Source organism: Mesoplodon densirostris, chromosome 2 (genome assembly GCF_025265405.1).
Source record: "Mesoplodon densirostris isolate mMesDen1 chromosome 2, mMesDen1 primary haplotype, whole genome shotgun sequence".
Classification (NCBI taxonomy): Eukaryota; Metazoa; Chordata; class Mammalia; order Artiodactyla; family Ziphiidae; genus Mesoplodon; species Mesoplodon densirostris.
In genome coordinates, this window is record NC_082662.1 from 161,164,170 (window position 1) to 161,178,567 (window position 14,398).

At 43.4% G+C, this 14,398-nt stretch overlaps 1 protein-coding gene across 1 annotated transcript; it reads right to left on the minus strand.

The window, feature by feature from the left end:
- Positions 1 to 2,686: 2,686 nt before the first annotated feature.
- PRDX6 (peroxiredoxin 6) lies at positions 2,687 to 13,918 on the minus strand. The gene is made up of 5 exons (XM_060091247.1): positions 13,718 to 13,918; positions 9,723 to 9,879; positions 6,262 to 6,408; positions 5,359 to 5,505; positions 2,687 to 4,039 (listed from the first exon to the last, which is right to left on the minus strand). The coding sequence occupies exons 1-5, from the start codon at positions 13,810 to 13,812 to the stop codon at positions 3,911 to 3,913; spliced, it is 675 nt and encodes a 224-aa protein (XP_059947230.1). The 5' UTR covers positions 13,813 to 13,918; the 3' UTR covers positions 2,687 to 3,910.
- Positions 13,919 to 14,398: the final 480 nt, after the last annotated feature.

The window sequence follows — 14,398 nt, forward strand, 5'->3', positions numbered from 1 at the left end:
ACAAGCCTTCTGGATACCTAGAATAGGGCAGTATTTCTGAGTGGCCTTCGGAGCACCTGTGTGTCAACAAATGTCAGGTGTGGCTGCACATTACAGACCCACAGGACTGCCTGGCTGTTTAAGGAGGTTATCACAGACCCAGTCTCCTTGTAGCCTCCTTCTCCTTCATCCTTGGCCTGTAACTTTTATCCTCAGGGTGGCAAAATGACATCTGTAACTTGGGCATCCCATTTGCTTTCCAGTGAGGCAAGGTGCTTTCTCTTTATTAGGCTTTGCCTTTTAGTCAGGAAGGGACCCCATCCCAGGCCAGCACTATCACATGACCACACTGATCTGTCATCTTTAGATGAATTTTAACTGGCACCTCAACTTGCCACCATTAATAAATCTGGGTATTTTTCATAAATAAGGGGAAATGGATATTGGGTGAACTGCAGTGTCTGCTGTACTCTGCATCACAATCCCATACCTGTTATAGGGTTGTTACAGATGAAGAACTTCTGGCCATCTGTAGAATCCATCTGTGGGGGTAGGCCCCTGTCCTGCACATTTTAACCCATTCCTCATGTGATTTAATGCATACTGAAGCTTGAGATGCCTAAGGTAGGGGATAAAGAAGTAGCAGAAAACAGATGTCTGCTCTACAATCTTGCTTACGAGGCACACTGCCATGTATTTGAAACAGCTAGAGGATACTTCATTCCATGCATATCAGTTAGGATGCTTTTGGCCTCAGGTACCAGAAAACCCAACTCAAAAAGGCTTAAACACTAAGGTTATTTATTATTTTATGTAATAGAAGTCCAGAGATAGGACAGGTTCAGTCGGCAGATTCAGTGAAGATCATAAAGAATCAGATGTTTTTCTTTCTCTCCACTTGGCTGTTGACCTTTACAGCCTCATTCTATGGCTGGATCCCTGCTCCCAGGCTGTAGGCTTGGCTGCCAGCAGCAGTTTAATGTTTTGTTGTTCATATTCAGTGTGAGAGCGAAAAATGCCTCCCAGTTGCTCTTGTGTGAGAAAGAATTATTGTAGAAACTCTGATGGTCTTCTATTTGTGTCTCAATGCCCATTTCTGAACCAATCACTGGGAAGAAGGTGGCAATGACCTTTTAACTAGTTAATGCACCCTTTAAGCTTGAATCAAAGCTGTACTTCCTCAATTTGCTTTGCCCCAAAGTGGAGGGGTCAAATGGAGTAAATCACTGTGCCAGTTCACTGCATCCAATTGGCATCTTGACTTGGCCCTTTAGACACAGCCATTCTGGCTCCTTACCCTTTCCTGAGCTTCTTAATGCATATTCCTACCCTTAGGGTAGAGGTTGGAGGGGAGATCAGACTTCTGGCAAGACCACACAGGAGCCTCAAGTTGATCACTTTGCTAATCTTTGATGACTATCTCTTCTAGCCAGAGCATTTGCTGATTGTCTGAGAAGGCATATGGTGGACTGCCTCTCAAATTCCTATGCTTCTCTCATAGCCACAGTGGCCGTATAATTCACTTACAGTTTATAAACCTTTGGATTTATTAAATCTGTTCTCCCTATGAAAACTGAGAGCAACAATCCTGGAAAGGGGAACTCTCCTCTCCAAGCCCCATAGTACATTAAAAAGTGTACTTAGGATCACTTCTACCCTGGCAATGCATATTCATTATGTAACATTTTATATTTGGCGAAGAATACTTTCACAGTCTCATGGCTTCATGGCTACTTCATGATAGAACCAGAAATCATTTTGCGGGTACATGACCTCCCTTTTCCTTGAGCTTTTCAGCGTTTTCACACTGGCAGCATCTATGTGGGTCGAGTAGATATAGCCCACCAAAGTTTGGGTGCCTGAGTGAGTGATCAAAGGGGCAACAGATTTATTGGGGGAAGAGCTGATAATTTGATTTTGAATTTATAAATTCAATGGCCAGTGTTCCATCGACCAGTAAAGATAAGCCTCAAGTTTGAATAATTAATGTTGGAGATTTAGACTTTGAATTGTCACCATAAAAGAAAGTTGAAGCGAGACTCTCCGAGAGACAAGGACTGAAGAAGGCAAATAGCCAAGGGAAGACAGCAGTGCGGAACCTCACAGTTAGGGAGGTGACAAAATGCGAGGATTCAGGGATTAGTTCAGAAGAGGTGTGCTAAGGAGGACCAGACAGTCTTAGTTCTTTAAGGCCAAAACATATAGTGACTTGGATAAGAGGTGACAGTAAGATGCCAGTCCTCTTAAGTCTCTTTCAGACCAGCATTCCCCAGGATATAATTTAACTTGGAATTTTCACCTTCCTTCTCAACCTTCTTAGTGTCACCCAAATTTTACATGTGGAGAAATCAAGGAAACTAAAAGCTTACTGACTTCTCTAAAACATGGCACCAGGGATCAGCTTTTACATTATTATACTCAATGAAAGTATAGAGGGCTACATGCAAGAGACTATACCAGGTATGGGATACTTCCTTCTAAACCTAGGACTTATTTAGCACAGCATAATAAGTCTGAGAGACTAAGAGTTCAGAATACTTAGTACTCTTTCCAGAAAAGCAAAAGATGTCCCATTATCCTCAAGATTCATATTATTAAATCTAGGAATCCCATTAAGGTATCAGGTTAGGAGAGTTCTTTGTAGCGGGGGTCACAAATTCCACAGGACCCAGGCAAGTAACATGAAGGAGCAAAGTAGGCCAAGAGATGTGGTGGAATACATTTTCTTTTCTATTTTTTTCAAAGCAAAGGAAACACATTTTATTTTATTTTATTTTTGGCCACACTGGGCAGCACATGAGCTCTTAGTTCCCCGACCCGGGATCAAACCCATGCCCCCTGCAGTGGAAGCGTGGAGTCTTAACCACTGGACCACCAGGGAAGTCCCTGGCATCACACCTTCATCAGCCGCTCCTCCATTTGCATTATATGAAATTTTATGTATCTGTCTTCGGAGAAAAGCATCAGTGTCAAATCTAGCAAGGAAACATTTGCCCTCAGGACATGAGTCTGAACTAGTACTTGAAAATGTGACAACAGAATTTTCTGATCACGTTTTAACAAAGGATTTACTTGCTGATCACTAAGAAGTAAAATTCAGAAAATAGTTCCCCTCCCCCACTGCAAGAATAAATCTATAATAAAACATTTTCAGTCACCCTCTCCCCTCTTCCCAAGGTGTGCCCTTTCATGTGCACTTCATTGTAGAGCCAACTGACATCCAGAAATACTCTGAAAGGCACCTGGCACTGTCGTGTTGCTCATGCCTCTGGTACACCTCCCTGGCAGGCAAGTGGAACCTTTTCTGTAGCTTCCCACTTTCAATAGAAATTTATTGAAAATTTTTCTTGATAGCAAAATACTTAAAGATTCCTCCCCGCTGCACATCCTTCAGTTATCTACTGGAAAATTACAGAATTGAAAAGGTTTTGCCCCCCATTGTGACCAAAACATGGAATAGTTCTTAGGTTACATACGTAGGTATATACAGAGGAAGTTGAACCCCAAGTTCTATTCCTTCCCAAAATGGGTAACAGAAGAGAGGATTTGATTAGAACAGCTGAAAACACCTGATACTCATTCTATGATGGAGCAAAGCAGGCTTTTTCAACCATAAACTGATACCACCTTGTTGGTCATAAACCCTGCAGAGATCCAACAAGATGAGCCTCAAATTTCAAAGAGAGTCAGCAGAGAATGCTAAGATATATGAACAGAAGAGAATGCTGCTAAAGGCACAGAGCAAAGAATCCCAAGGAATTTTTAGTGCCATTTTCATTTAATAAGCCAGTAGTATAGCAACCTAAAGACCTTGGCTGTGATCACACCAGGATGTTTTTATGGTACTGCTGCAGGAAAACATGATGGGCAGCTGGCATCCTCTGGCTCACGGTGCTCAGTGAGCAGCTCCAGCACCAACTCTGTGGAGAGCCTACGGCTGGGGGGTGTAACGGAGGTATTTCTTGCCAGATGGGAGCTCTTTGGTGAAGACTCCTTTAGGGAAAAGTTTTTTGGCTTCCTCTTCAGGGATGGTTGGAATGACCATCACGCTGTCTCCATTCTATTGAAAAGACATTGTGAATGGTGAAATTCAATCTTACAGTGAAGGCTAAAGGCAATAATTAACTTTAGAAAGTAGCTACAGTTGCTGATGAGAATAATCAAATCTCCTTTGCTCTATCCCCTCTGAGGAATTTTGTTTTCGCAAGTTGACCTTTGACACTTTTCGGAAGGGAAGTATTTCCCCACCTTAACAAGAAATAGTCCTGTTTTAAATCTAGTAATGGCTTGCCACCTAAGTCCTTATCATTGCCCTGCGTGACTGAATCCGGCTTCCTCTCCCATCCCCGGCCTCTCCCCCCACCTCCTGCTGCTGCTTTTCCAGCACGGTGGCTCTCCTATTCCTTGAACATGCCAAGCTCACTATTAGAAAAGCTTCTTAGCTGTTCCTTCAAGCCTGCCGTGCTCTTCCCTCCTAAATATGCGCGACTTGGTCTCTCACTTTCTTCATGTCCTTCCCAAAGGTCCCTTCAGAGAAGGGCCTTTCTTCACAGCCAAGTATAAAACCAACCCTCCCACCTGTGCTCCCCTTCTCCCCACCTCTGCTTGATTACTCTCTGTCGCACTTACCGTTACCTAATATACTATAAACTTGTTTATTGCTTGTCTCTACCAACTGGAATTTAAGTTCTATGAGGGCAGGGACTTTATACTGATTGTTCATTGCTGCATCCCAGTGTCTACTATCTGGGCTCAATAAACATATGATCAAAGAATGGATACAGAATATAAATGGTTTGCCTGTCAGAAGAAACAAAATAACAAAACCAGGTGTTCAGGTTAGCATATTTAAAAAATGTAGCAATGTTAAGACACTCTTGTGGTATTATCCATGTCCTACATATGGCAGGAATCTTAGAGATTAAAAGTTCATGAACAGGTTTCAGAGAATTCTACATAGGTTTAAAAGACTGAAGCTTAAGAGAAATGAAATGTTTCAAGACATTAATACACCACATAGGTTTATACCTATGACTTAAGTGGCCAGTCTAAGTTCTGCTATAAATATTTTGCCATCAGGGAAGAGTTAAAGGTTTTTTAAAAAATCCTTTTATTAGGAAAAGGAATCATTCTGACCAATTAATTTGTCCAAATAATCTAAAAGTTAGAAATACAGGGAGTTTGTATAAAAGGGGTTAAAGACCCTGAAAATGGCCTCTCAGCAAATCTTAAACTCAGCCAGGAGGAAAAGCCCTCCCAGTGTACCTGCATGCCAGAAACAAGAGCCCCACGTAACACTGACCCTGGAGGTAGCCACTGAGAGACTGGCCCCACAGGCCTTCCAGGCAAGTTGGGTATCTTCCCTTTTAACATCTTTACCTTCCAATCAACTGGGGTGGCAACCCTCTTTTCTGCTGTCAGCTGCAGAGAGATAATTACTCGGAGAATCTCATCAAAGTTCCTGCCAGTGGTAGCTGGGTAGAGGATGGACAGTTTTAGCTTCTTATCAGGACCAAAAATAAATACCTGCAAAGCACACAGATGCATAAACAGGAAGAACTCTTTGAATGTTTTTGGTGCTAAAGCCTCTTAGAAGGCTCTTAAGTCATTAAAAATGTTCAAGGGTATAACAAAACAAAACAACAACAAAAATCTGCAAATATCTAGAAGGATACACCAAACAAACTGGGTGGCTGGAGTAGATGTGATTTTTCTTCTCCATGTTATATTTCTAAACTTGAAGGAAATTATATTTGGCTCTGGCTGTCTCAGTAAGAAAAACTGATTTGCGAACTGAATCCAGGAAAGGCCTCAGGAAGGTACTATGTTAACTACGGAAGATTATCATAAAAATAATACTAACGGGAGTTGATCCCGGTCCTCAAATTGTTGTATATTTTTGCAGATGTGGGACTAAGTTTGTTCTCTAGTGGGTAAGGACAGAACAAATAAGAATTCAAAACCGGGGATGCCTCACGAAGAAGGCTATGACCCACCGCCTTAAAGACTGGGCTGTCAGGAGGACTACAGAAGAAGATTTCTGAATTTTAGGTGACATCCTAGGATAACTGTGAGAGTTAGCTGTGAATTAAGCTTAATTAAAAGTCAGGCTGAAAAATTTTACTTTGTACCAGCATTTAGATAAAAAGTGAGAGTGCCACCAGGACACTTATATCCTAATTGGACATAGTCCCCCATTTCCTTTAGTTGGTCCAAGCATTTACTTGGACATACGTAGCCTGGTCAGTCACAATGACTATGTAATGGATGTACACAACTCACCACACGAGCTGTTACAGGCATGCCCTTTTCGTCCTTCTCTGCTGGGTCCAGCATGCCCAACTGGATGGCAAGGTCCCGATTCTTATCATCAATGATGGGAAAAGGTAACTTTTCTGTGGGCTCATCACCATTGTAAGCATTGATATCCTGAAATGCAGGGGAGAGAGAAAAGAGAAATCTAAACCAGGCATATCCTCTGAATTCAATCAGTTAACAGTCATCATCTTGTAAGACAGGGAAGAGAAGACCATAATCATCATAATTTCTCTAAGCAATTTTAATAAAATGAATGAATGAACACTCCTCATCCCAACTGTTCATTGACAGGAATAATGGTAGGGTGTAGTACTTAGGTTATAACCTAGAGCCTTCTCATGCCCAAGTCTCTTAAAATTCAGCAAGCGTTTACTGCTCTGAGCATTAAACTCTTTAAAAGTTGAATAATATAGAGTTAGACTTCAATCCAGGGTACCTCTGCGTACCCAAATACTATAAAAACCATCAGTAACATTGAGTTCACATCCAGAAATTAAAGCACATGCAAAGATAATTTTATAGATCTGGCCCCTGCCTCAAAAGCACCCTGACTCAGACATTAAGCTACTGTAACAAAGATATTAAGACATGAAAAGAAAACACAAAACTTAAAGCAAACACAAGAATGGAGAGTTGAATATTCACTTCAAGGACAAGTCAAAGGTAAAAATGGGTGAAAAGGCAGAGGTGAATTTACACTAGGGTGAAATCCACATAAAAACAAAGCATTTCAAATCTGAACTAAAGGACAATAATGTATTTGCTTCCACTCTCTATCCCTTCCTCCCCTAGTTAAAAAGTTCGTTCATTTTTCTATTCTGGGAAGTTTTGGGGAAAAAAAAAAAATCTAGCTTCGTTATTTGATCTGGTATTGACATTGCACTTAAGGTGGGCTAAGCATTATGGTAAGTACGTGTGAGATACAGATGAGGAAGACACGGTTCCTGCCTTTAAAGGAACTTCTGATTTAGTTGGATGATTTCTGTAAGAAGTAGCAACAAACGCAAGACGGTAATATGTAATGGCAAATGCTGAAGTACACCAGCATCCCCATTTGTAAGACTGCTGGAGTTAGGAGAGACTTCAAGAAAGGCGTATCACTTTTACCTGGGCCTTCGAAGGGTGGATAAGATTTTCACAGGGCAAAAGAAGGCATTCTAGGGAGGGGGAGCAATATTAATGAAACATGTAGGCAAGTCTGAGCATAAACTATTGACTGGCGAAAGAGGAATTTATCTGGGTAGAGGAAGTAGTGAAAAAGAGGCGTTAAAACTGGAATAAGGTCTATTTATTATGTGGAACCTTGAAAGTAAAACAGGAGTTGATGGCATAGCAGATATAGAACCTTTGTGGATTTCTCAACAGAGATGCTATAGGATAAAAGTGGCATTCATGAACTTTGAAATGGATAACAACAATTTTTAACATGTTTCTTAATTTTATTAGCTTAACTTCCCTTCTGCTGTCACTGGCGGCCTATCAGGTCACCACAGCTAAAATAACAATCAATATGGTTTCATGCTAGAGGCACCTTGAGGTTTCCTACGTAACCAGTTGTGTGTCAAAGTTTGGACACTGCTTCTGAAAGGTGGGACTTATTTCCTATGTAATGCAATCACAATTCTGAAAACTCTAAGGCACAAGCTCACCAGCGAAAATGAACCTGGGTGTGTTCCTATACTTTAAAGGGTATTATATAACTGGCTATAAACTCTTCCTTCAGCCACCTGTACTTTCAATGATTGCTCTGCAGTAATTCTCAACCCTGCCATTTGCATGATAGGCGTTACATTATACCCATGAAAAGCAAAGAACAATATGCTTTGGCTTTATCCTAAAATCAAGCAAATTCCTACTCTCTATCATCTAGTATCAAAGACAGTATTGGTTTGGGGTTCAAATCCCACTGCCACCATTTTCTTGCAGGGAGATCTTTAGTGTGTCCTTCCCACTGCCTGGGTGAAAAAAGTATTCTCATCTGAAAAGCTGGGAGCAGGAACCATATACCTCCCCTACAGGGCTGCTCCCAGAAACTAACGAGAAACTGCCGGTGAGATACTGTGGAAATGCCAGTGACCATTCACAGCCAAGTGTAAGGAATGAAAACAATCCACCTCAAGAAGGAGAAAGCATTTGCCTTCCCTTTTCTCCTATACTTGATTCTTCTAATCTCAGACACTTAGAATTAACTGGTATAAAGTGGCCATGGGATGCAGCCCCAGGTGGCCAGCTCACAAGTCAGTAGTACATCATATATTCAGTTGCATGTGAAGTGCCTGACATAGTGCCTAGTGCACAGTAAGCATCCTTTGAAAGCTCCCTATCATTATTTAGTAGACACTGTAGCAAAGTCATTAAAATGTTCTCAAGTTAAATCTAGACCACCACATTTATTATCCAAGTAAATCCTTTTGCTGGGAGTAGACAGGTCCTTCAGTTCATTCATTTGACAAATACAGACTGCCTGCCTGCCTAGGAGGTCCTGAGTACTGAGCACTGTTCCAGCAGTGCACGAAACAGGAATCTGCCCTGCTGAGCCTCTACTCTGGTGGGGAGAAACAAACAAACGAAATCAGCAATGTGCAGAGTATTTTAGACGGTGACAGGTGCTAAGGAGACAAATCAGGGGAGGATGGGGAGGACAGCGGGGAGTTATAATTTTAGATAAGGAGGCCAAGGGTGGCCTTAATGGGTATCATTTGAGTTGAGACCTGAAAGACATGAGGGCAAGCCACAAAGATACCTGGGGAAAGAGTCTTCCAAACAGGATTCTGGATGTATTTTGAAGGTAGAGCAGGCAAGTTAGCTGATGAATCAGAAGTGAAAAAACCAGAGGAATTAAGGATGACTCCTGGATTTTTGGCCTGAGCAACTACAAAAATGCAGATGCCATTAGCTGAGATGAGTAAGACCCTGGGATTAAGAACAGGAGCCCCGTTTTAGACATGCTGGATTTGAGGTGATAGGACATCCCAGGGGAGATGCTGTAGGCGGTGGTTTCACCAATCTGGAAGCCAGAAGAGTCTGGCCTAGAGATGGAAATTTGGGAATCATAGCATATAGATGTGGATGAGTTTACCAAGGTGAAGAATGTAGATAAAAAGAGAAGAGGTCCAAGAAGTGAGTCCAGGGCAACTCCAGCATATATTCAGTATTAGGGGTTGGGAGATGAGGAAGCTCATGCCGCACATGAGCAGGAACAGCTAGAGAAGTGGTGTCCTGGAAGCCAAGAAAGAAGGGGGCTGAGAACTGACCACTGGATTTAGCAAGGTGGAGGTCACTGTGCAGTCCAAGTCAGATTTTCAAATCATCAGTGAAGTCTGAATCTGAGCCTTACTTGTACCTTCACCTCAAAAAACCAAGCTACTCTATAAAATTTATAGCTTAATCTGTAACCTCAAAGCATATGCCAATGGGTACTGTACCTTGCTCCAGGCAAGATGGTCTTCAACACTGTCTATTGAAAGGGCAATCATCTTAACGTTCCTCTTGGCAAATTCTGGTGCCAGCTTTGCTGCTCTGCCAAGCTCTGTGGTACACACTGGGGTAAAGTCCCGAGGGTGGGAGAAGAGAATTCCCCATCTGAATGAAGGAAAAGGTCACAGCTGAATGAAGAGATTATCACCAGCATCATGTACAATGAAAAATCACAAATCCTAGATCAAAAATGACTTCTTTTTTCAAATGAATGCTTATGAAGACAATCACTTTTAAACTTTTCTGTTGAGGAATGCTTTTTGATCTTCTTATCTCCAGAAAAGCCTATGTTTAAAGCCCAATTCAATCAAAGATATGAAATTCAACATGATAAACATTTAAAAAGACTGTAAGGATGTTGCCACCTTTAATAACTCTAGAGCCACCTTGAGTCCTTTTCAGCTAATAAAATCTGTGCTACTCAAACCAAGTACTTATTGAAATAATTTTTTTTTCTTTTTAACCTTCCTACATTTTTTTCTAAGCACAGATATGCTGACATTCACCTCCAATAATGGATGTTCCAATATGCCCTGAATCTAGACCAATGCCTGACTACAATAATAAACAGATTATGTAATCTGAAATAAACAGGCTTCTATCCTCTATTTATCCGTAAAATTAAAGCTGACACTTGGTTCTTTGAAAGTGAACAGATATAAAAACTTCTGTAAAACTAGTTTACTGAGCTAACCTGCTAAACAGGACACCCAATATTTGTACCCTGACCAAACAACAGCATTTTAAGAGTTTTACCTATCTCTTCATTTGCAGTTTATTCTTCTTTTTGCATTAGACCAAGTGGGTAGAAAATGATAGCCTCCAATGTCGATTTCTACAACTACAGATTCTTAGGGAAATACTAATATCTAAATCATCATTGCCTAAGGTTAAACTGGTGTAAGTTTTAAGCCATTTCAAGCTAAAAGTCACCAAGAACTTTGGAGTACTGTTTCCTTCTCCTGGTCAACGGAAACTACTCTTTCAACTGAAAAGGAAAACCTAACACGCAGTTTCCACACTCCTGTTGACTTAACAACATTAAAGCAGGATCCTAAACTAGTAGATGACTAACTCTAGCCTAGATGCCAAGCTGACCTCCCTAAAGTTTGCCAAGTTTCCTGAAGCACAAAGAAGAAAGCAGAGACAAGGTACCTAATTCCCAGCTACATCTGCCACTCAACTCCCAAGGTTTCAGAAAAGGAAAAGACCTTCTTACAAAAAGGATGGATGGCCCTATGGCAAGACTGGGAAGAGAGGTAATATTTTTAAGATTGTGGAGGGGTGTGGTATGTTTACTTTTGATAAAGGGCAATAAGACATACATATGTTTTGAAATAAGCTAGCTATGAGTAAAATTTAGGCCTTAGAGTCTGTGGTAAAGGATCTGTTTAAGGGTCAGATGAGACTTAAGGAAAGTCTCCAGAACTTGAGAAAAAATGAGCAGGGCACTTCTTCCTGTATTGTTAAAGAGGTGATTAATTAGAAAAATCAGGCATTCTCTTTCCATCGTGAGTCAAGAGACTATTGCTGAATCATGTTAAGGAACTCGTTTGAGGCCACTTCACATCCTCCCCTCTCCCAGAAGCCAAAACTCTAGTTTGCCACATGGCTAGGAACAGGATAAACTCTGGGAATGTCTTACTATGGCCTGCCTCCCCTCTAAGTCTCCCTACTGCTGCTCTTCAGAGGAATACAATTACATTATCCCCTTTCCTTTTTCCTCATTTTCAAAAGACAAAAGGTTTCTTCATTTAAGGGAGGGGTCCCCACTCACTAACCCCCAGAAAACCCATGTTTTGTTTGGTGAAGATGTACTGTGAAGAAGCTGCTTATACCACACACATACAGAAACAGTGACTGGGCTCAATAAACACTAAACACTAAATGCAGCACCCAAACTCCTTAGTTGTTTCCAGTTGTCAGGGGAAGGGTAGAATCTGTAACGTTTGAAATTATTTTAATTTTCTCCAAAACACACCTGGATCAAAAATTGATAGTATGAATTGAAATCACATTAAGAATGGAGTTTGGAAAAATTATATTAGGCAAAAATCCATGTATTACAATGATATAAAGGGCTCAAACTTATTTTCGGGGGAGGGCAGGAAATAGTACTATCCCATGCCTGACCCAAGGCAGACTTGTATATTTTTGTTTATAGATGCAGATAGTTTTCTCATCTTCCTACTTATGGCTCCCTGAGAAGATACCACTTTTAATCAAATTAAGATAGATCGAGGACAATAAATGACAACAAAAAAATCCCAAACAAATAGGGTTAGCTTAAATAGTGACATCATTTATAACTATTGCTACAGTAAATATGCTTTATATTAATATTTATTTACAACCTAAGAGTTCTGGGAAAATTCTGTTTTATGAGGGTGAGGGCTGTAGGTAGGAATGGGAAGGAACATTATCTGAAAATCCCATGGAGTTTTGGAGAAATACTAATACCTAAATTCCAAGTATGAAACTGGACATAGTCTGTATTTCTGAAGTCTTTCCCTGCTTTTATTGGCTGAATGTTCCATTTCTCATCCTTTCTCTAGCCTAGTCCTCTCTTGCAAAAAACTTAGCTCTTCCCTTAATCAGTAGCTGGAAAATGGATTTAAGGGACTGTAAGGGGTTGGTTAGGCCTATGGTATAAGAATCTCTCCCAGGTGCTCTGCACAGGCCTGTCCAATCATTGATTAATCTCATAAACTGCACCCTCTGTCTGTAATATATGTACCTGGACACTGTATATAAAAGGGATACAAAGCAAGAAGGAATTCTAACACCTCAGACCACAGTGTAGTGGGGCCACTGGAACTCCAGAACCATAATATAACTAGACACATTAGTGTCTAGTTTCCCTAGACACTAGTGAAATGTTTCACATTAAATCTAATCCACTTAAAGTTTGTTGATTCAGGAGCTGTAAAACCACAGTAACGCCAATATACTCCTAGTCATAAAGGTATGATTGCCAGGCTAGATCATGGATCACCAATTTGGCAAGTCTACCTGCGGCTGGAAGCAAGGCAGAGGGGGAGGGGGCAGTGAGAGGCACTCTGCAGTGAAACAAAAGGGTCTCAAAGGGGGAGGTACGGGTGTCCAGGTGCTTGGCTATCCATGGCCACTGCAACTGAACAACCTCAGAAAGTCCTTCCCTCAAGGTGTTGCAAGTTCTGGAATGAAGGACACACACACAGTGTTCTGGGTTCCTCCCAAAGCTGTTATCAAATCACATTCTAGCAGCTGGGGGAGGTTCTGGACAAAGTCAGCCACTATCTGGCACCTGGTGGTTTCAAATTGTTTTTGTGCTGAGAAGCCTGCAAATACCACTGCAGCAAGTAGAACCCTCACATAACACGCTGGGCCCTTCCTGAACCTTCAGCCAGTAGCAGTGTCCTCTGACTCTGGCCTTGGACACCAACCTTCCCCAGGGAGCAAATTCCAGAACGGAGGGAGGGAGGGAGGAGGTGCGACCCTGGGCACGAGTACCGGGGAATTGACCGCCGATGCTGCCCGCCCCTGCTCCCTCCGGCCCTCGGCTGGACCATACTACTTGCACAGTTTACCAAACAGAGGCAAACAGACAACGAGCTCTCCTCAGCACCGGCCTCCCGAACCCGGGACCTGCGCGATCCCAATTTTGTTCCCCTCCCCCTTCCTCACCCCGGAGCCGGCCCAGCCACGCGGGGGACGGAAGGCGAGAGAGGATCCAATGGCCGGCGGAGGGCGGGCCGGAGGGTTGCTGCCAGCCAGCAGCGCTCGGCCGCCGCGGGGCAGGGGCCACACGACGAGAGGCACGTGCAGGAACCGGTGCGGGGAGGAGGCGGGCGGCGAGCAGGGGGCTGAGCGGTGAGGAGGACGGAAGGAAGAAACAAGGGAAGGCACCTCTGAGTCCGGGCGTAACCCGAGGTCAGGATAGGGTGAAGAGGTGGCCACTTACGAGTCTCCCAGATAGTCGTGGAAACGGATGCGGCCGATGGTAGTATTGGCCTCGAAGTTGGGAGCCTCGTCCCCGAGAAGGAGCCCTCCGGGCATGGCGGCAGCGGTGACACGGAAGGAGGACTAGGCACAACGGCTACAACCACCACCTGGCTGGTTCTGGCGTGTGTGCTGGGGAGCGGAATAAATGGGGCTTCCAGGGGCGGGACGGGAGGGGGCGGGGTGGGCGGGACCAAAGCAAAGCCTAGATAGACGGAGTCGCTGCGGGAGCGATGGGAGGGACAAGGGGCGGGGCCAGGCTGTGGGTGGGGCCGCGGCTGGCGTGGGCGGGAGCGAGAGTCCGGAACCGGCGGGAGCCTGGGGCTGGGCTAGGGGAGGACAGTCCTGGGCCGGGTCCGGCACCCCGCCAGGCCTCTGCCCTGCCGGGAGCCTGTGGACACTATCATGCTCTCCTCATGTGACAGGGGGCTCAGTGACGTCGCTCTTTGGAGGCTTGGGGGTGCGTTCTGGGCTTTGGAAGTAAAGGAAGCGGAACGCAGTAGGAATGGGAGCCCCAAGGCGGACAGCCGCCCTGAGGAGACGCACGAAACCGCTGCTACCCTCCTGCACACCCACTCACGGCCGACTCCTGGCAGAGGGTTCTGGCGACCCCTGCACTCCCCGCTCTGTTAGTGTGAGCGTC